Genomic DNA, 23,294 nt, shown 5'->3' on the forward strand with positions numbered 1-23,294 from the left:
ATGAGAAACGTCTAAAGTTGTGTTTTATTACAGCTAAATCCCAGGCTAAATTCTACCTGCTCCCGTAGCTGCCTGGTGTAATGAAACGTCAGAGAGAGAGAGAGAGAGAGAGAGAGAGAGAGAGAGAGAGAGAGAGAGAGAGAGAGAGAGAGCGATGTCCTTTCATCCACATTTGTGGAAAATCGTTAATTACTGAAACGCTTTAGTCAAGTCACACCTCTTCTGTATAACCTATGCTGAATTCCAAGTAACGTCAGGTAATATAAGTAAATGGTTTTACAGGAATAACTGAGAAACATCACCTACTTGTTAAGGAGACTTAGACCACCTCTTTAATCCGATCCAAAATGTGAGAATTATTATTATTATATCATTATTATAGGAATATGAATCGAGCAGCTTTTTGGCACCAAGGAGCCAAAAAAGACGACAGAAAATGAGTTCATTTGACACTTTCATAGTCCACCCTCAGATCAAGAGTGACTGGCAAGATAGGGTCAGCATTTTCCCATTACACTAACACATGACGAACACAAGTGTGAGGTTCAAATAACAGAGGTACTTTGTTTTCCTTTTTCTTTCTTTATTCCATCATCCGCTGCATACACATGAAAGGAAGGACACTGCTAATTCCTTACACAGTTCATATGATTACCTGATACAAGAATAACTTTACCAGTTAGTCAACAAAGAAAGTAAATTCAAGAGGCGAAAGGTATAATGAACTTAAATTCTAATAGCGCTCTAAAACTACGTAAAACTATTTTTACGGCAAATACTCTCCATGTAGGTAAAGTTTTATTACTAAAAAAATTATCATGTAACGTAAAAATTAACCACTGTTCTTACATTTGCAACTTAATGTATATATACAATGTGCACATACAAACATACAAGATTAAGCTGGTGTGTGTGTATATATATATATATATATATATATATATATATATATATATATATATATATATATATATATATATATATATATATATATATATATATATCTATATATATTCAGCTTTAAGCTTCACCTAATGGGATGACTACAAAGAAAAACCAGAGCAATAATCACTGCTGACTACATTTTTAAACTACTGTGTCAGTGATGAACCCCCGGTGTAGAGAAATTTACTCATTTGCTGGCTCATTCCCCAAAAGTAGTAGTTCAACAGAAACGCAACAAACCACTCCGCTTGTTGCAACGGCCCTTAGGCCCCTACCAATACCCATATTTAGTTTTTTTACTTTACCTCCATTCCCATTGCCCTCCTTCAATCTTACTATCCAGCCTCTCTAACTCATGACTGTTTCACAGGGAAACTTATGGGGTTTCTCTCAGTTCCGCCTTTACATCTTTGTACATACTTCATCTTTATTTTCGGGATATCTCTATCTTTCTGTCCAGCCACTCCAAACCTTTCCTTTCACTATCGAAAGAGCTAAATGGCCAAAAGTGCCCCAGTGCTTACCTTAACATCCTAAATTTCATGAAAAAAAGAATTGTGTGCCATGCACAGGAATCGTTTATTGACTCTTTCGATTCCTGGATTTCAAGGCCTTTCCATTCCAATTCCTTTTCCGTTCCATCTAAGCAGAGCTTCCTTGGTCTTCCTCCATCCCTTTCATCAATTCTGAATATTCACCTTTCACCAACCTTTGCTCCACATTAACAACAAACCACCTCGTATCATCATATCACTCTGATCCACTTGCTCCACACGCTGGCCTCGTATATTCGTGGTCATCCTTTCAGTTCTTACGAAACGAATACTGCGCAAACAAAATATTCCGACATCTTTTTAAATTCAGTATCGACACTCTCTTCACGCTATCCGCCTTCACTCCAAAATCCTCTCCTCAGTTCCACATCTTATAAATGTACCCACACATATCTTCCTTGCTCTTGAGCCTCTCTGGGACTTACCTTATCTTTCTGGTCACCATCATCAGTTACATTTACGTCTATATACATGAAGGATATTGTTACTAATTTCTTACGTAGAAAAACCTTCTCACTCAGTCAGCAAAGAAAGTAAAATAATTATGCGAACAGTAAATGAAATAGAACTCGAATAGCACTCTTGAAATACATGCAACCATTTCTACAGCAAATACTCTCTATGAAGCATGGTACGTATAAGCTACAATATTGGGGAGGAATGTACATTTTAAAATTTTGAAAAAAAGGGTTTTATTTGCAATATATTTTTAATTCTGTTAGACATGAAACAACCTACAAAACAGGAACTAAAGAAATAAAGAAAGAACTTGATGTTAAATGGTATCCCGACAGAAATCCAAATGTTTGAAATATGAAGGTTTAATCTCATTTACTTCTTTACTTAAGTTACGTTATTTTTAGAAATAAAGGACGTTATTAGGATTGATCCTCATCTTGCATACAACAATATACTTAGTAACATCACTGATTATACGGCTAGAATTTTATATATCTTTTTACATAAGAGCTCACCCAGTGATGCACCAAATCTGTAGTCTTACTTCGCAAAAGCAAGCCAGTTTTTAGGGTTGTGAATAAGCATTCTGTCAATAGCATCCTGTGTGATGCCTCGATCCAGCATTTTCGGGACTACGTTGTTGAATATGTGGGTGAACCCATGGCCGCCAAAAGCTACCTGCAGAAACAGACAGTCAAAAGATTATTAAAGAGATTTTGCTACTTAAGAGTAAAATTCATACTGATCTGGGTGGCCAAATATATTACAATATATTTTACCTTTGTAGAATGAAACCCGCAATGAACGAGATGCCCAAATAGGTTTAAAGATTTACAGACGTTTATGGGAGAGCCAACTCAACTCTCATTATTTATTTGATTAGTTTGGAGAAGAATATTTTAATCATAACAGACTTGGTGAACATAAAGAATGGAGAAAATTTATTGTTTTTTTAATCAGTTGCATAGCTAGGAAAGTTACATATAAAAATGTAAGATGGTAATTATAATAATGAAACTTAAGAAATTTCGGCAGAGAGTTCAGCACAAATGAATGAAGGAGTCAAGAAGTAAACAAACGTGGTTGCAAACACTACCCACCAGGCGATGTTTGGTGTGGATGTCATGAGCCAAGAGAATCTTCTCTCCAAAACCGTTGTCTATGAGGTGCCTAATGCGAGCGATCCTCTGGGCATCCGAGGGCATGTCCACGGCAGGATTCAGCGCGTAGTGCGAGGTCTCGATGCCGAAGAGGTCGTACTCGCAGAAGCTACCCAGAGACGCAAATTCCAACAGCGCGTCCAATTCGTGGATAGTGCCTGTCGCAAACGAAGGGGAAAATGCGTCAGATCTTCCAGGGAGAAGGACGACTTTACAGAATGGGAAAATCGAAAAAAATGGCGTTCGTGGTAAACTGTTGCGAAGGATTGTGGAGATGCCAACATCCATATTTAACGCGGTTAGTTTAAAGACTACCGTGTACAAATAATAATAATAATAATAAAAACTCACGATCTAGATGCCCAATCACCATCTTGCTGACAGAGCCACCCGCCTCGGAGTAAAGACGCAGGATCTCCTCGGGTGCTTCGTGATGACGACCCGGGTGAAACATCACTGGGCATCCAGTGGCGGACTGGGTTTCACCCGTCGCCTTAATGACACGACGTTCAAAGTCTGCATTAGAAAGAAAATAAATGAATCTCTTGTTAAGCTTTTTTGGTCAGAAGTAACAATGGCGTTTGAAATATGGATTAAAAGAGATAAGGAATGAATTTGCTTATAAATGGTGCTCTGACAGATATTCCAAAATATTCAAAATATGAAGGCAAGATAATTTTATTAATTGTGAACCAAACTATAAGGGGTCACACGCTTATGTCTGTCCCAAGTATGTTTTAAAAAAATGAGTCAACAAATCTTCGGAGTCGGGAGCAGATAGCAATGGGCAATAATGAGACCCGTGACCATGAGAAAAAAAAATGCACAAAAGCATACCATACAGAGGCCATGAGCAGCCTATTTCACCAATGATCCCGCATTTGATGTCAGCACATTCCTCGCTGCCAACAGTGAGCTCCTTCGCCATGAAGTCCGCCATTTCCTCCACAGATTCTTTCAAAGTCTGTTTGTCTTGAGCCGCATTGACATAGTAACCTGAGAAGCGGTGACGAATATACTAACAAGTTAGGAGACTTATGTTTCAACCCGTGTCTGTCTGTGCATATGTTATCAGGCTAACCTACCTCTCGAACAAGGGAACAGAATTTAGCGAAACTTTGCCTACCGGGCGGTAGTTACTGCCTAAACATCTAGTTCAAGAGTTTTAAGAGCCGTTTCCAGCTTCGCTGTAAGTAATTCCTAATGTAAAAGGCCGATGGTTTGTATATCGTGTAGGAGCAAATTTAATTTAGTTAAGAGTAAAACAATTTAACAATCATTTGAAGCTCAAGAACGATAAGGACTAAAATAGAGCATAATTTTGAAAAAAAAAAATAACTCCTATCACGAATGAGTGATATCTCATCACAGACTGACTTTAAGAACATAAAAGAAAAAAAATACTATACATGATAAAACTGTTAGGTCTACTAATAATGTTATGTAAAGACTTGTGAGTAAAATAATAACAAATAGGAAACTAACTAAAAATGCAATCAGACATTCGGTAAAAAAAAAAAAAAATCTTCCTCGGGTCCTGGTACGTCTCTTTACAAAGTTTTATTAAAATTAGTTGATACCTTTATTTACCGTTTGATTATCATACAGTGAGGAATGACATAACCACCGTCCAATATTGGGGCTGGAATCGTTAATTACCTGTCCCAGCTATGATGTGGACACCGTGGTTTTTGGACAATTCTCTCATGAAGTTGACGTTTCTGTTCAGTCCTTTTGTGCTGTTTTCAACGATGGTTCCTCCGCCAAACTTCTTGTAGGTGGCCATTTCATTTGCTATTGCAGCCGTTGTCGAAGGATCATTGAACTTGATGTTCGACTTGTGGCTGTACCTGCCGAAGATACGTTCATTGTTATTTGTACAAGTCCCGACCATGCGTAGGGTACATATCGCCCTGATGCTCGAACCAAAGTATGCCTTCATTCTGTATATTCATACAAAGGCCATTGGTGAGATAGGCTGTCCAAGGGCTGGACGACGTTGCGACACAGAGAAAACAGCGTTTTATACATTGGGAATGTATAAATTTCAGAATTTATGTTATGCAGCAGCAGGAACAGGTTGGAAAGCGTCAATACAGGATAAGTGTGCTCTTCATGTGACCAAACATAAATACCCATTTGAGAGACATCCACAGAATACTAAACAGCCAGCGTTCAAGCATAAGCAATGTTTACTATAGGAGGTGGGTGGCTGACGTGGGATGGGTGTGTTATCACATGGCAATATCAAAGGCTCTTTGTAAAAGCTTCACTCCTTGAGCCCCAGCTACATCGCATTCCACTTTTTATTTTCAGATATTACTTTTGGTCCTAACCCGCACCCTGCTCTCATTCAATAACAAATTCCATCCGCATAATCCTGTGAGAACATAGAGACCTGACTAACACTGGTCTGGTTAAACATCTTTATTATTATTATCATTATTATTATTATTATTCAGAAGAACCATATGCATATGGAACAAGCCCACGTGGGCCACTGACTTGAAATTCAAGCTTCCAAAGAATATGGAGTTCATTAGAAAGAAGTAAGAGGTGATAGGAAATACAGAAAGAACAGACCACTTATTGAAAAAAACATAAGTTAACAACTTAATAAATAGATAAAAATTAAAGTAAATGATTAAAATACAAGGAAAACTGCATTAGGATAGTAGTGCATTGCATCTTCGTTGAACTTTTGAAGTTCCAGTTGCACTACATCCTCCGGGAGACTGTTCCACAGTCCAACAGTGTGAGGGATTAAGGACCTCTGGATTTGAGGAGTTCGACAGCGAGGCACATTTACTGCATATTGGTGCTGCTATTCAGCGAATCTAGTTGCTCTCGGCAGGAAAGGGGGATTAGGGGTCAATTGTGAGTGTGAAAGATCTCTGTTAAAATACAGTTTAAGAAAAACTGACAAACAAGAAACAAAAACCTACCAACACTGACCACTCTATCTAAGAGAGATAAATCTCTGGCAGAAACAGACTTCACACCTGGGAACAGTCTTCTAGTAAAGGAAGGACAAATCAACTAAAACAGGTTGCACTGATTTTATCATTCTCATAAATATATGAGGCCTTACGTACAATACACGACTTTCATGCGGCATTTGCTTAAACTTTCATTAGATGTTTCTCAAAAGTAAGATGCGAGTCAAAAGTTACACCTAGAATAGTTAAAGCTTCAGACTCATTCAGGAGAGTTTCATCCACTTGAAGGGGAGGGTGGAGTGGAAAATCCGGCCGGGTTCTGCTAATCAGTGGTGATTTCGTTTTACTGGTGTTCAGACTCATACCTCATCGGCTACACCGTTCACTAATCTGGTCCATGTCACGACTGACAGTAAGAGCAGCTTCATTTCTCTTAATTGGAGACTTTACTATACCTACAAGTGTTGCAAATTATCGGCATTCTGAACAATCTTGTTTTCCAGGCCAACAACCATATCACTTGTATACACTAAAAGTAACAGTGGATCAAGAGCACTACCCTGTGGAACTACGGACACAATTCGCTAAAGATCCCATCAACAGCAACTCGATGCTGCCTACCTGTAAAGAAATCTTGAAGTAAACCTAAAACATATTCACCCATTCCAAGATTCTGAAGTTTGTAAATAAGGTCCTGTGATTTACTAAATCCAAAGCAGCACCAAAATCTATCTGAATTAATCTACATTCAAAACCCTTATCAAGGTTCTCTTGCAAATGGCATGTCAAATCTAAAAGAACATCGCAGGTACCCTGCTGCTTCCTATATGCCTATTGACTATCAATTAACAAAACTTTTGACTCCACATACTTATATAGCGAGTGACTTAAAAGTAAGTTTTTCTGCGACCTTGGAGAGCGCAGGGAGAATAGCCTGTAGTTACTGCTGTCTGCAGATATGCCACTCGTTGGAACAAACACTGTATTGCTAAACTTACACTCATCCACAAAGATACTACACCAACATTAAATCTATAGAATCTACTAATCTTGAGAGACAACAAACACACTAGACATCTTTTTAAAAATCAAAGGGAAGAAACCATCAGGACCCCTAAAGCGAAATGCAAATTTTGTAAGAATAGATTTAGGATGACAAGTATCCGGGAGAGGGACATCCTCAGCTGATTGCTCAGCTTCAAAAGCTCGAGAAGCAGTTCAGACTTTTCCTTGGAGACAGTAACCAAACTCCCATCATCTGCTAGTAGTGGAGGAACGGAAGACAAGCCTGACACACAGATTGTTGATGCTAATTTTGTCCACCGCAGATGAGTCTGAGTAATTCCCTCAAGTTTCCTCTTAAGGAAATTTTGTCATTTCTCTCAGCTATATGGTAAATTCTATTAGCGAGACTCAACAAAAATGGAGTAATTTTCTACATGTATCATCAAACCATGGCTGGTCATTTGTTCTGAATTTGATGACCTTTCCAGGAACATACCTGCTAAAATAGCCATCAGCATTTCATTTTCCTTTCTCGGGATCTGGATCTGGATCTGATATGGCATCTGAAATATTTAGCGCCTGACAAGCGATCCCAGTTAGTTATAGATTTCAGCAAGACCGTTTTTCCAATGGTGGCATTAAGAATGAACTGATTGGGAGATGTGTCCACCTCAATGGCGCAATGATCGGACGTGCCTATTTACTCGCAGACCTTGAACTTATCAATAGTTGGCACACCTGTGAATATGAGGTCTAATCTGTTACCAGAAATATGCGAGGGTTCCTCAATTAGCTGAACAAAATCAGAGGATACACAGAACGTGAGAGTAAACCGGCCTTGTTGATCTGTGGAATTTGAATTAAACCACTCCCTGTGCTTTGCATTGCTTGCATTGCAGTCTCTACAGATAACGAACGAAGCTTTTGAATCCAGCGAATGAGCCATACTAATCCTCTCCAAGAGACAGCCATATATTTGGATTGCGGCATACAACAAATGCATACACATTGTATAACTCAGTGAAAATCTTAAAACAAAGAACTTCATGGCAACTACACTCAAAGTTTTTCTGGCGAGGTTGTCCGGACTTGCGCACGTGGGATGTTATGACGATAAATAATGTCAGGACCCTCAAACCCTGGGATTAAAACTAAACTTTTGAGTTGTTACCACTTACAAGTGTCTCAGATAAAAAAAAAAAAACATCAAGTCGTATTTACGGCCACAACTCTAGAGGTCAAGAAAATTTAACCTTAAGCCCCGAATATCTGAGTAAAGTACTCTGCATTTTTCTTACAGAAATGAGAAGCAGGCCTAGGGTTCAGTATAATGTCCCCTGAAAGAATTAAAATTAACAACATAGAATTTGTAGAAAAACTAAAAAAAAAAAAAAACCAGACAAGCAATAGAAAAAACAGCAACAAAGTCAAAATCAACAGAACAGCAAACAATAATACAATGACAACAACAGTACTGTATCTATGTTATTTACAAAATTTTCACTGAAAGTATAAATAAACCTGACCATCTCATTGAAAAAGCGATAGCAATAAGATATCTGGTGCATCTGACTTACGGGTTCTGCCTGATCCAGCCCAGGTTTTCCATGGAGAACTCGCACTGTTCCAATTGTTTTTCGTGCTCTCTTGCGGGCGTGTAGGCAACGTCGAACTGCATGAAGAGATGCTCATGGGTAAGAGTCTTGCCCAAAACATCGGGGTCCACCACGCCGCATACTAAAAAAAAAAAAAAAAAAATATATATAAATATATATATATATATAAATTATATAGTTCTGTTTTCATAAGACAAATAAAGTTAATATTGATAGCCTAATTTCGTATTACGCTGTTCTATTTTTTTCAGTTAGGTATTCCCTTCAAGAATTTGAGGCCACACGGAAAAATAAGTCACTTGCGTTTTCATCTTGGACTGATGAATCGTGGGAAAATTCCATGTAGAATAGAAGGCAACGGAACATGATAATTAAGCCAAAGGCCAGACGCTAGGATCTTAGAGGTAATTCTGCGTTGAAAGGTTGAAAGGGAAATTGAGACTAGAGAGGCTTTAACAGTGGCGATCGTGCGGGTAGGACGTGTCTGTGGAGTGCTCTGTGTAAAAGTGCCTGACTTGCGCGATGTTCAAAGGGAATACGAAGAAGAGGAAGGAAAAGAGAAAATACGTACTGTAGAAATTAAATCAAGTAAAAGGAAGATCAAACTATCATATGAACATTATCTCATAACTGTCGAAGCAGCACGTAAAGATGGAACTATAAAGAAAATATTGGAGAGGGATGAGTCAACCCAGATCGAGAGAGAGTCAGCAACCTGCGAACATTGCCCTGGAGAAGTTGATGATGGAGAACTTGTTGTGAAATGTGTGACACATGGTTTCATTATGAATGCTCGGGTACAGAGGCCAATTACACACCCATAATTCGTAGTAATAACATATTGTACATCTGTAATAAATGCAAGAGGCCTGAACAAAGAACACGCAAAAAACTCATTGAAGATGAACATATGAAGAAATAAAAGAAAACACAGAAAAGTTAAGTATATCTTGTACAAAAAGGAGACAACTGTTTTTTTTCTTTACATTGCTTCTTGTAGAGGTACCAATTAATGTTGTCAAGTCTTGCTGAATGCTGTTAAAGGCTCGATTACTTCGATGAATCACGTGGATGTTTGGATTTTTTTTTTTTTTTTTTTGCTCGAGATAAGGTTACATTTAAGAATTGGTAAATTGGGAATGTCTCGAATTCTTTCAAGCTTGATGAATTTAATACAGTTTACAAATAAAAGATAAACTTCAGCAACTCGACCCACTGCATGCATACTGAGCAGCAGACACTTGTGGGAGCTTTTTGCACGTGGGATTCTCTCCCGTACGGGGTTAGTGCCGTCAGTGCACCTCATTATATTATCTTTACGAAGATAACCTATCTCTCTCGGGTATTGCTTCATGATATTAGGACGCCACCTCATCTGGCACCATGTTGACTTCATGGCTAATGACCTCTAAAACAAGAATCTACTTTCAATCTAAAATCTTATCGGATCTTAAATGAAAACGTTTCCTTAAAGACTACTCGAGGCATTTTCCTTAAAAACACAGCCTTTAATGTCATTATACTATCTTTACGATAACCTATCTCTCTCGGGTATTCCTTCATGATATTAGGTACCTCATCTGGCACCATGTTATATGATAAGCTATTCAGGACCACTATATTATAAAACAAAGCGATTTGTCACAAAGTGAAAACTACACTAAATGGTGTACCTGTTTGAACCTTTCCTTTCATTGTTATGGCAACCAAGCAGTCGTAGCTAGAAATCACACACACACCCACTGCGAAAGTTTGGCAACAACTATTTTACACAGCTCCAAAATGGCCAGTCCTTTGGTTGCTTAACTTGCTTCGCACCACTGCAGAGTGGTGTGGGAGAAGCACAGTCGGCGCGGCTACTAAGCTCTCAAAGTACGACCCCTATTCCCGCAACCCCGTCCCCTCCCCACCTCCAATTCCCGCTCATCTGGTATGTTGCCAGCTGCTTGTTCAGGACAGTTTTGAAAACATTTTCACGTTACAATATCAGTATTTGATCTCCTGGCTCTCGATCTTAAGGGAAAATGAAAGTTTTACAAGATTTCCTTGAATTATAGTCGCATGTGTACAGTTTCCATCCTGATGACAATGACTAAATTAGTTTCATCCTTTTGCTGATCAACTTTGGATGACAGCCGGTGTTGCTACGCGATATATCAAATGATATTCTCCGCCGCCAGCTCGTCTCTGTAGAATCTAGATGATAGATTAACTTTTCGTGGTATTTCCACACTTGAGATTCTAATAAGTAACTCACATTACGATACATTGCTCTATTGAAAACACTGTTGTTAATGGACTTCTTTTTGTTGACAACCACCCTGAGAAAGATGAGCAATGCTTCGAAAGTTGTGGCTTTTAATAAAAAGTCCTCATCAGTGGGGGATCCACGATTTAGGAAAGAGGAGGGGGGGCGGGTGTTTGTTAAAGTAAGGGGTGGAAGGCGCGGGGCAATAATAAGCTAGGCAAAGGGGTCTGGGGTGAGCGGTAGCTCCCCCATCGGGGTCCGGGGCGCAGACCCTGGAGCAGAACGCTTTATAACATTTCACAAGCATTTTGGGGCAAGTTTTGGTACTTTTATGGTGGTTAATATAAAAAACCTGTATCCAACAATTCTTGTTCGATGGAAACCAGTTACAGATCTCTACTGATTGATTGAAATTGGGATATATAATACATTCCAGTTTCAATGGTTAGAGAATACCTTTTGATCAAAACTGAAATATAGATCATTCATACCATTCTTTAGCACAAATGTTGAATTATCTACTATACTTGCATTAATTGCGTACTAGTAGTTAAGCAAATAAAGCAATGTACATAATTTACCAGTAAAGTAAAAAGAAAAATACATATTTAGTACAGGTAAGTGGCATCCACCCTATAAAAATTGACTGTTGTATACGTCCGCTTCAAGAAAGATTCTCCCTCCTCTCTCTCTCTGTTGCAACTTACGAATTTTGTTTCATTACTTTCCACATTTACCTGCTGTTCTGTCCTTCTTTCTTTCTCGTATTCTTAGTCCCTCTCAGATCGTTGTTTCATCGTTGATTTATTTTTTTTATTTTACACTTGATTTCGGAAAATCTGTTCTTTATACTACTATATGCTACAATAGCAACAAGAACAACAACTACTACTACTAATATTATATTATTATAAGTTTCGATCTTTGCTGACACTGATGTTTGATAATAATCCACTCTTAGGGGCGCCATTCATAGCTAAGGGGACCTCCCCCTAAATCCGCCACTGGTCCTCATTGGCAGCTTTTTCTAATAATAAGTTATTACCACACTTAACATTCAACTATGCCACGAGAGTTCATACACTCATGATAGTCCATGGCCCGGATAAATGAGGATTTGCAACAAACCTTGTTATCTCTTGCACTCGGTAGCTGATCATAATCATGTCCGAAAACCAATAGGCTACAATATAAAATTTTTAGGATGTGAAATTCTTAGCATAAGATAAATTTTTTACCATCTTAATACAATTTGGTCTGTCCATCCAACTTTGCTGACCCTTTTACCACTCCAACTTATCTCAACGTTTCTCACCCTTAAAGCTCTTCTTACATCACAAATGCTGTGTACAGTTCACGTTCTACAATTTCCATTTTCTCTTTTTTATTTGCATTTAACACTGACATTTCTCTTCCATGTAAGAGAGTTGGTGAAAAAATAGCTTCATACATTCCCTGTACTCCAAGTTTCCACCGAAACATTAATTCACAATTACTTACTGGAATCTGCAGCTTCCATTCTCTCAACATTCCATAGTAACATTCACTGTTCCCTCTTCCTATACCCAATTTACCCTCATCACTTTACTCTTGCTCACATTTACTCTCACTTTTCTCCTCATGCAGACACTTTCACTATGTTCTGCAATTTCTCTTCACTATATCAAACTGGTGCAGCGGTGTCTGCAACATCAATAATTCCATACTCCATTCATGACATATCCTACAACTTTGCATCTGCACTTTTCATGCTTTACCTGACTTCTCACATCAGATATGTAGGGTTTGCCACATACAATTTACCTAAACAGCTCACCGGAGGTTTCTCAACATTGTTATCCTCCTGGTATCGTATGGCTGAAAGAATGACAACTTATATATATATGATTAATACTAGCGAGGGCTTGAAAAGATGAAAGAGTCCACGAAAAAACCTGCGTCATCGTGTTTCATTGCACTTTCCAATCGTTGCTCGGAAATATAGTATATATCTCATGTAAATAACCCAACTTTTATCGCCTTTCTGCCACAAGGTGGCACCTCTCTCTCCCTCTTTTCCTTAGGTACTATTTCAGTCACAATTCTCCTGAGCTCATGGGAAGAGTTCCTTCTCCTCTTAAGCGACTTCATAACACCCATTACGCCGTCTCCTCCAACGATCAGTCTGTGGGAATCAGTAACCCTTGGACTGTGTTGTCCGCTAAATATTTCATAGTCCCTGTGCGTGACTTAGAATTCTCCCTGCTTCTTTTTTCTTGACTCTTGTAACCTTTTGCTTTCTCTCTTTCTTTTTTTTAGGACTTGGCTAGAAAAGAACATTAGGTTTGGGCGTCTCATTTACCCTCACACATTTATATGTATACCAGAACATCCAAGACATTAAAATTGACGGTAACACAAGAAAGGGTCGAGACGGCAATTCTCGACCCGAAGAATTTCATACAGAGTCCTGAAGCTCGAACAAAAGTAATTTTATTCTGTGCAGAGACAGGTTGGCCACGGGCTGAAAGATAACAAGTAAAAAAGTGGTGCCTATTCGCTACAGATTATTCATTTTACAAACAAATAATATGGATAAACATGGTATTATTACAGCATTTTTATATATATATATATATATATATATATATATATATATATATATATACACATTCATAGAGTGTGAAAATAATTATATTCATTACTACAGAAGGAAAACGATAAATGTTAGGAAGTTTCTGATAAAAGTAAAACCTTCTCTGTGTAGTACCTCATAAAAATGGTATAAAAAAAAAAACTTTCAAAGAACATTTCAAAAGTAAAAGCATAGTCTATACAATCAGATATGCTACCTTAGGACATAAGAAACTCAAAAGCCTTGACTTAACTCATGTTCTTTCCTAACCCAGATAAAACCATTTAAGAGTAATTTGTTTAAACAGGCCCGTCTTCGAGATTTGCTGACTTAACTACCCAACGTCTCTATCTTACATTTGACTCACACAGAGCAGAATACATATAGTGAAGTTCAGGTTAATTTCTTTAACAGGATTTAGTTTGGTTTAAAAAAATGTGAGTGAAGTCATAAGTTTGTTATGCTTCATAGCAAACAAGATTTCACTGGTCGTTTTTGAACAACGAAAATACTTTTAAAAACCATTCAAATCATATTTATGACGCATGAAATGAGGTTATTTCATGGATTCCTTGAAACATCTGGGATTTTCTTCCTATTTATCTATCTATCTATCTAACTATATATATATATATATATATATATATATATATATATATATATATATATATATATATATATATATATATATATATATATATATGTGTGTGTGTGTGTATGTGTGTGTGTATGTGTGTGTGTATATGTATATATATATATATATATATATATATATATATATATATATATATATATATATATATATATATATATATATATATATATATATGCCTACGTGTCGGTATACGCGTTATGTTGGCACAGGAGGACAAACAGTGCCGCAGTCACAATATATGAATGCCTAAGCATGACATTAAGAGCACAGGTGAGGAAAACAAGTTAATTATAAGAACTCTTGAGGCTCGGAAAGACCCTATTAAGAGTGATTTCATTCAAGAACAACGGCCTGATGACGACCCTGATTTCGATTCCATAACAACAAAACGCAGATACAAGATCGTAAAGAAATAATATATGGAGGCAACCTCCATAGAGAGAGGCGTTTTAAGTGGCTGAAACTGTGATCAGCACTGACATGACAAAATGTTAAACTTCAAATGAAATAATAGAAGACCAACAAAAATAGATTAGTTATTCTTCAAACCACGTTTTCTTTCATATTCCCTCAGCTTTCTAGACATTCAACATTCTTGCTCTGCTGCTTGGCAAAAATCAAAGTCAGCTGATGACATTGCAGTGGGAGATTGGCTGCGATGGAATGACCCGAGGGCACGAGGTAAAACTGCATATTTTGCCTTCCAGTTGTATTATAATTCAGTTTTGTTGTTACCAGGTTACGCTTGCTTTTAGGCTATAGCTGAACCATAAATTAATTTGTAACCACCTACTAAGTCTAGCGTAGGCCAACCTTGGAAACAGTGGCGTGGCCATTTAGATTGGGCTTACCCTAGCCCAGTAGGGTGTCAACAAAGGTGGTTCATCCTAAACCCTTTCCCTTACCCTAAACCATACCCTACGCTGTATCATAAACCTACACCCTTACCCACATTCATATCACTATCAAAGTATGCTTAGTTCAGATTGATTGAGGTAGCAAGTGGGTAAGTTATGAGAAGGTTACGATGATTGATAGGTAGGCTGTCTTAATACCAGGCCTAGCCTAGTCTGTGGTGCCTTAGGTTAATATCAAGCCAGTTGCGTTTCTATTCAGATTGCTTTATCTTTTGCATTATGCGCTGCTGACTATTATTGTTGGTGCGAACTATTTATTTTGTATTTCCCCAATCATTATATAAAAATTAGAGGGGAAGACCCCAGTGGTTAACGAATTTTTTTGTTTCTGGGGTGGAGGGGACCGGAAACGAGAGAACTGCACCCATAGAAGTATTGTGAAATGCATAAGACTTAAAATATGCTGTTAGGAAAATACGCATCATGTTTTCAGTTGTTTTCAGTCACAAAACATTTTAAGGCTGAAACTGTCACAATTAACCTGACAGAAAGCACTAGGCTACAATTAAAAGTGAACTACAGAGAGTCATCTGAACCTAACTGGCAAGGGACACCTTCTTGTCATCTTAACATTGCACTTGGTATATTTATTACTTTGGGGTTGGAGGGTAGGTAAAATTACAGACTATAGCCTACTACTAGGGTCGTCGACTTGGCAACTACCAGTTTATATCCGAAGTGGGCTCTTTGTTTGGTACCAGCCTCATGGGGATGAATGTAAAAGCATAAACAAAAGACAGTCAACATGATAAACATAAATGGGAAATGCAAAGGAGACGGCTGCACGAAGTTAGAAGATATCATTTGCTAATATAATTTTTTGGCTAAACAATATAGAAGAGGGTCTACATAATACAGTACGGGTGAGAAATTTTAGAAGTTTGCTGAGATAATGAGAAATTTACCATCTTTTGTTTGTTTTTACAGTCATCCCCAAGGGCTGGTACTAAATATGGGACAGGGCACCTTGTTTAGTACCAACCCTTTAGGGATGAAAATAAAAACATAAACAAAAGATGGTAAATTTCTCATTATCTCAGTAAATTCCTCAAATTATTTCACCTGTACTGCACCTAGGATGTTTGATTTAACGAGATGCATTTTCAGAGTATTTATGGATTGAGACCTTGGTATAGGTTACATTTTTTAAATCGACCAGTAACAATATTTACATCTCCACACCTTGTTGTCATTTCTAACAGCACCACCAGCATGGCAACACCAAGTCTGATGCAAATCTGGTGAGTAATATATTGCTTGCCATTTCCTTCATTATTAAAATACAGGAACTATGGCAATATTCATATTTATAACTGGATTGCTCAGTGGTTTTGAATAAGATAAGAATTGATGCAATTCATGCAAAGTTGTAACGACAACATGTTTGGAATCCATAGGCCTAACACTTATAAGACAGCACAATTTTTTGGCTATGAGAAAACGCAAAAGCTGAACATAATGGCAGAATGGCAAATACTGATGCATGTTGTCCTGCGAGAATACGGACTGTTACCTTTTACAGGCATATTCCTCATTGCAAACTGGAACAGTCTTTGAAACTTAACAAGGTAACTGAATAGGGATAGGCAGGGTAGTGAGGGTAAACACCCACTCACCTGCTATAATCAAGCAATTTTTCTTCTGCTACAGTATGTTGTATGTATGGCATTTGTTGTTCAGTATGGTTTTGAACTCAGTGTAATTTGTCATTTTATGTCCTTGGCATTAGTGTTACAGCCTTTTGTTCCACATGGGTAGATCTAGTGAAGAGTGTGCAAGCTGGTCTCCCATAATGGAGAAGTTTGGCAGAAGTGGAGGAAAGCCAAAAGATATTCGCTGCTTTTCATTGGGATTCCATCAATTTTGATAAAGCTAGCTCTTTTTGGCTCTTACTGCTTGGGCTGCTCCCCTCTCTCTCTCTCTTGATTATTTTCCCCGGCTTACCAGCAGGAAAAGTGCTAACATAAGTGTACATGGTGAACTCTCCCAAGATGAGACGACAGTATGTTTTTGGTTCACCATTACTTATCAGTACTTCATTGAAATCTTTGCTGGAGTACTGACCGACGTTTCTGCTACGAGCTACCTGTCTTTCAGGGCTGATGTACAGTATTCATGTCATGATCATCTGGCCTGTGGATATATCCTTGCTATATAAAGCACAAGTTATATTCCTGTGACATAACTTTCTGCCTTAATATGTCTTCTATTGTAGCTGAGGAGAGTAAGACTTATGAATGGAGCACAATGAAAAGACGCAATTCTATATCCCCTTCCATTCCATATCCCCTTCCATGCCATTGCACTTTTCTTCTCCTCCTCCTCCTTGTCTTTATCCTTTTCATCTTTATGTGGGAAGAGGGAGAAGGTCTCAAAAGCCCTCTCACAGAAAGTTCCATTGGACTTTGAGTGCCTTCCTTCTTTAGGGGTTGGTAACTATATTTGCTCTCCTATAGGTGGGATGTCTGCTGTAAATACAGTCGACACCTGGTTCTCTGAGTACGCTTGTGAACCAGTGTCTCCCCTATTTCCCTCCATGACAAGAGAACTGACCTGGACTCTTTCCTTGTTTGTGTGTCTGCCAAAGTACCCAGATTAAGAGTTAACACTTCCAGTTGCTTGGTGCGTGAACTATCCACGGATCATGCACATGAAGACAGAAGGTTCACCTGTGACAGGTTGCGGCTATATGATACTGCTAGGTATTGTGACTTTCTGTAAGTGTGTGATCATTTAGATCCTTGGGTGATGCTAGGTTTTTTCAGAACTCCCAGTGTTTGGCTTAAGTCTCTGCTGAACTTTAGTAGAAAAATATTTTATGTGTTTTAAACTGCAATTCTTGTTAACAGCATTTATGTCTTGGTTTACAGGGTACAAAATGGGGGATGTAGAGCAGTTAATAGCGGAGCCTGAGGAGGGGGATTTCAATCAAGATGTAGATGGCCTTCACCCATCCAGCTTGAATCAGCAGAATCCTTGGTTCATCTCTCAAGTGATAACATCAAGTATTAACCTCACATTGCCTGTGGTCTCCTTAAGTTTTATAAAGTCATTGTTATGGTTATAAATTCTCCTTACATTGTATATTTTTGTGATTGTTATTGTTTGAAAGTATCTATGCAGTCTTTTATTTCTGTGCATTAAAAAAAATGATAAAAATTCCAGTGTTGGATATTAATTACTATTTTGCAGAAGGTCAAGATATGAAAAGATTCTACATTAACATTATGCAATTAAAGTGGAAAGAATGGGTAGTAAAATTATTATTAGCTATTATTGTTTTGAATTTATCTTAAGCTTGAAAATGCACAAGCAGCCATTCTTAGTTGCTATTTTTATTTTTCATACAAAGGTCATATTCATAAAGTTGAGGAAAGCCAAAGGATTATTTAAAAAGAGACTTGATGGATGAAACACTACTACTACTTAAATTCCTAGTTAATTTAGTCTGTAGTATCTAGAATACTGTACATTATACATATTCACTTTCTGTTTCTATTGATACCAAGTTCATTCATACATTCCTTACAGTCACATCAACGATTGAAGCCAATGGATGGTATATTTTAGGTCTTTTGATCTTGCTTTATATAGTAAAGATCAATTTACAACCCAAAATTTCTGCTTGGAGGAGAAAAAGGGAAGAGGCAGAAGAATTAGCTGCTGTTCATAAAGGTAAATACAGGGTCCCCCAACTTTTATTTCTTGGCAGTTTGGGTCATAGCAGTTTTGTATGTACGAGCCTTGTGGTGAAAGTGCAGTTCATTATTGTGAGTTTTATCTTCCATGAGGTTCTTTTGAGTCACAAAAGCCAAAAATCTATACAAACTTTTTAAATATTTATGGAAACGTTGCCCAGTCTCTGATTCATACCCACCTGTGAACCTCAAGTTTTTATTCATAAGAAGCTACCATCCTAATGGGGAATATGGCAACTTTGCCAGTATTATTAGGTGTTCACTAGTAAGAGTGGTTATTTTGTTGGGGTCTCCCAGGAAGCAATAACCTACACTCACTCTCAAGCAACACGAGTGTAAATTTGTTAGTCGTCGGGTTCAACTAAATTGATAGCAAAAACATTGGAGCACTATTTTCAGCTTATTGACAGCTCCAGGTCTCACAGTTTTATCATGACCAAGGAAGAAAAAATTTCCTCTATAGTATAGTTTACTTCATGCTTTTCAATCATTATATAATAGTATTCCAAGTTTTACATAGTTTTGTACAATACTGTAGTATAAATTGTTATGACATGGGTTAGGATTCTAAGGCTGAAGTTTCTTGCGCTGTAAAGCCTTTGCCTGTTCTCTGGGCAGTTCATATATTTAGGTTCTGATGCTGCACCAGCTCTTTTAGCTGTGTGACTTTTTTCAGTGTATTTATGTAAGGTATATTTTCAGATCCAGACAGGTATCTGGAAAGAGAGTTGGCACTTGATAAAGCAAGACAAAAACTCCAGCAGCAATACAATCAGAATGCTGAGCAGTGGATTGAAAAACAGAAAGAGGTAAGACTGAATCTCACTTGAAATATAGCATATGATAAAAAGCCAGGGAAAATTGTCAGTTAAATTAAACCTAGAGATAAAGCTATTTTATCCTTTTCACGTAATGCCATATGAAAGGCTTTGCTGGATTGAAAGACGGTTGAGGAATACACGATGTAATATAGTTAAGAGAATTGTTTCTCTAGAAAGGTTGGGTTGTTTGTTAGTGTAGTTACATAAAACTACACATAATTACCACATAGGCTATAATTTGTTGATGTAAATAAGTTCAGATATGCAAGAAAGAAAACTAACTGGAAGTACATGATTCTTGAAAATAGCTTAGATATGATAATATAGTTAATAAAACAAACAGCTCATTTGTATCCATAGTATGAGGTTACAGAAATTTTCTCTTGTTTTTTAGAATAATTTTGATTTAAACTAAATTATTTTACTTAGTTTTAAACTGTTAAGATCTGAAATTTTGATAATGTTTCCTATTTTTTACCTGCAGTTAGAAGAGAAGAAACGTCGAGAAAAAGTAGAAGACTGGGAACGTCATGAGAGAGGTGAAGGATACAGGAACAAATCAAGAAATACAGCAAGTGCTGCAGCAGCTCCTGCATCTAATGCCAGTAGCGCAACAGGTGACAAGAAGAGTGGGAAACCCAAACTTCGACCAGGTAGTGATAAGGAATGGCAAACTTTCTGGAATGTGGCAGTGTTGTATTGTAGATTCTTGAAACTGTTGAATTATGGTATTTGTCATTATGAAGGCAATGGTTTTTGGAATGAGATACTATATCTTTTGCCCTCCCGGGTGAGAGAAGAACGTTTTGGGCAAGTTGTATGAAAGAAATCTTAACTCAGGGTTCTGGTTCAACTGTTTTATAATGAATTATAATTCTGCACAGTATTTTTTTAATAAAATGAAATTTTAGGGCTTCTGTTAGTTATTTGCAGAATGTCATTTTATTTGGTATATTCTGAGCTATGTTTATTTGCAGAATATAATCCTATGACTGGAGACATAGGAGGTGGATCGTGTAGATGGAGACCTGATAGGCCAGGACCTTCTGGAGGAGGATGAGGTTAAAAACTGTACACAGCATTTCTCTGTTGGATCCTAGATGCTAAGAGGTATGTAGATTTTTCTGTATGTGTTGGTAGAACATAAGAAATTCTTGACACTTATCATCCAGCCCTCTGCAGATGGAAGCCCATTGGGATTTCAATACCTTTGTCTTGTAAAGAATAGCAGTTTTAGTAGTGAATACTTTTGGATTATCCATTTAAAGGAATTTCTTCAAGGATGGAAGTAAGGTCAGTAAGCAATTAAGATAAAATGACTACTTGTTTATAAAAAAAATTAGTAAATATAGTAGTGGTTTTGTTGTAATAACATGTTGCTGCTTATCAACATGCATACACAGCATGTATTCGCCTTCGTTGAAAAATTTTTCAGGAATCTGTATGAGTACAGTGCCTTTGGTGTAATTGCTCATCAATAACAAAGGTTCTAGAACAAATTCTCTTTATTTCTCATTGATTATCGCTAATCACAGAGGTGAATAAAATGAGAATTTGAACTCTTGAAATTATGATATATATGATGATTGAAATTGCTCAGGGGTATTTTCTTTTAAGTACTGCATGCTAACATGTAGTGTATTTTGGGAATAAAAGTTGTCGTCTGTGCTTATGGCACTCAAGGGATGCATAGACCTCAAATTTAGATCGCATAAAATCCTAAATTACCATCCTTGATATCTTTTTGGTGATGCAAAAAATTAGTTGCAATATAGTTAAAAGACAGTTTACAGAAGATTATCTTTTTGGTGATGCAAAAAATTAGTTGCAATATAGTTAAAAGACAGTTTACAGAAGATTATTAATTTTCAAGGTCATTTTGCTGACTTAAACAACAAGAAGGTGAAGTTATAAGTACTCTTCCACAAATGGTTTGCACCTTAATAGTGCAATTGCAGAAATGTCATGAATCGTGTTATTTTAGTATTTATAGTGTACTTTCTTCAGGTCGATGTAATTGTGTTTGGTGCTGTGACTGGCATGCTGTATTGTTGACAAAGGTTGTCATCGATGGAACACTTCAAATTTCTCATCTCTAGTCTTGCACTATGTTAATTCCTCATGTTTTGGTAGTACTCCATTTTGTATTTAAAGCTAACGAAATTAAGTGACAGGTTCTTTGTAATGTTTGAAATCAGTAGTTTATAAAAAAACTATAATATTTAGTGCCAAAAGTTATGAGATCCCTTCAAATAACAAAGTATGACATCATGTATACCAAAAGCCCTCTTCAACTGGTGTATAGTAATATTAAATAGATAAATAATGAGGTCATTACTATATTGAGAGGGGATAGATAAACTTGCTTGAAGTGTAATTAGTGAAGAAAAGAGGACCATCTTAGCATGTAGGACTAATCAGAGTTCTGTGTACATTATGCTTGTGCCATTTTGGATTACTGTCTTTAACATAAGCACCGTTTGATGCATTTATATTCTGTCTTTTCTTTCATCACATTGTAACCCATTTGGCACTTGTCTTGGTAGGCCATTGTTGTCAGACATCATGAAGTCATTGACCAAAACAGTTTGTATCTGAGGTTATTGATTGAAGCTACGTCTGACCCTTCATGCTGTATTTTTGCTTGTTCAAAATACTTTTGGTGTCTTTTCAAACAAGTTCATGTGCAGCATATGGGAAAACTTTGGACTCCAGGAAATAGTGTTAGTGAAAAATTGAATTATGAAAGATCCATCTTAGAAACATTGAAGGAAGTGCATGTTTTACTGTACTACTATTTTTACTAGATTATATTTCATGAAAAAGTATATTTCAAAGAAACCTGCTGTCCTTGTAACATAGAAAAATAAAGCTGTAATAATTATTCCTGTTACATTAAAGTTGAATTAAGGAAACGATATGTAATTAACCAATAAAGTAGAGTATATTGGTGCTTTGTTGCTATTTAAGAAAATTCCCACAAGGAAAATATTTGTAAGTGGCAAAGTAGCTAAAACTATCAACTAGCCAGTAGGCAGTATTTTTCAGTTGTTGTAAGGAAATGTATTGTACGTATGAAAAGTCTGTAAGCAATATTTTGCTGTTTGAAAATATAGGTACTGTATTAATAAATGAATTTTTGTAGATACAGGAATTTTTATTTCCCAATTAAAGTAAAAACATTTGACATAAAGAAGTGATTCTGAATCCCATATTTGTTTATGATGTAAATTGGATATGTTCTGTATTTTACTCTTAACATCATCAGACTACTTTCTCAAATCCAGTTTCTTTGTAAGCGTTTAAAAGAAATGCTAAAAAGTAGCAAGCTTCGAGCTCTTGATAAGTAAGCATTACGAAATATAGCTGTGCAGCCTAAAATAAAAAAAGAATAGCTTGCAAGGAGGCCTTTAGCTAATCAATGTGAAAATGAAGCTAAACTCTAGTTTTACACACACACACTCCCTGCATTCTTTATTCTTTATAACAAAGCTTGTCTCTTCCTTTCTCATCAAGTTGTTACTTTTATTATTAGCTACCTCAAAATAACCATGTCTGGGAGAGCCAGCAGTTATACCCACACCAAAGAAAAACCCCTACGACTGCATGTGCCAAAAGGTTGAGAGAAGGGAATAAAAGAACTAACAACCATTTTCACAAGTC

General features: G+C 37.1%; 2 protein-coding genes across 2 annotated transcripts; one reads left to right on the top strand and one right to left on the bottom strand.

Annotated features, from left to right (window-relative positions):
* Nucleotides 1-562: 562 nt before the first annotated feature.
* On the bottom strand, nt 563-10,552 carry LOC136847748 (phosphotriesterase-related protein). The gene is made up of 8 exons (XM_067119625.1): nt 10,352-10,552; nt 8,640-8,799; nt 4,778-4,968; nt 3,956-4,114; nt 3,470-3,634; nt 3,059-3,276; nt 999-2,636; nt 563-914 (listed from the first exon to the last, which is right to left on the bottom strand). The coding sequence occupies exons 1-7, from the start codon at nt 10,371-10,373 to the stop codon at nt 2,499-2,501; spliced, it is 1,053 nt and encodes a 350-aa protein (XP_066975726.1). The 5' UTR covers nt 10,374-10,552; the 3' UTR covers nt 563-914; nt 999-2,498.
* Nucleotides 10,553-14,422: 3,870 nt separating this feature from the next.
* Nucleotides 14,423-22,777, top strand: LOC136847749 (selenoprotein S-like). The gene is made up of 7 exons (XM_067119626.1): nt 14,423-14,876; nt 17,983-18,117; nt 18,644-18,787; nt 19,513-19,619; nt 20,116-20,284; nt 20,609-20,741; nt 21,639-22,777. The coding sequence occupies exons 2-6, from the start codon at nt 17,991-17,993 to the stop codon at nt 20,689-20,691; spliced, it is 630 nt and encodes a 209-aa protein (XP_066975727.1). The 5' UTR covers nt 14,423-14,876; nt 17,983-17,990; the 3' UTR covers nt 20,692-20,741; nt 21,639-22,777.
* The last annotated feature ends 517 nt before the right edge of the window (nt 22,778-23,294 follow it).

Source organism: Macrobrachium rosenbergii, chromosome 17 (assembly GCF_040412425.1).
Source record: "Macrobrachium rosenbergii isolate ZJJX-2024 chromosome 17, ASM4041242v1, whole genome shotgun sequence".
Classification (NCBI taxonomy): domain Eukaryota; kingdom Metazoa; phylum Arthropoda; class Malacostraca; order Decapoda; family Palaemonidae; genus Macrobrachium; species Macrobrachium rosenbergii.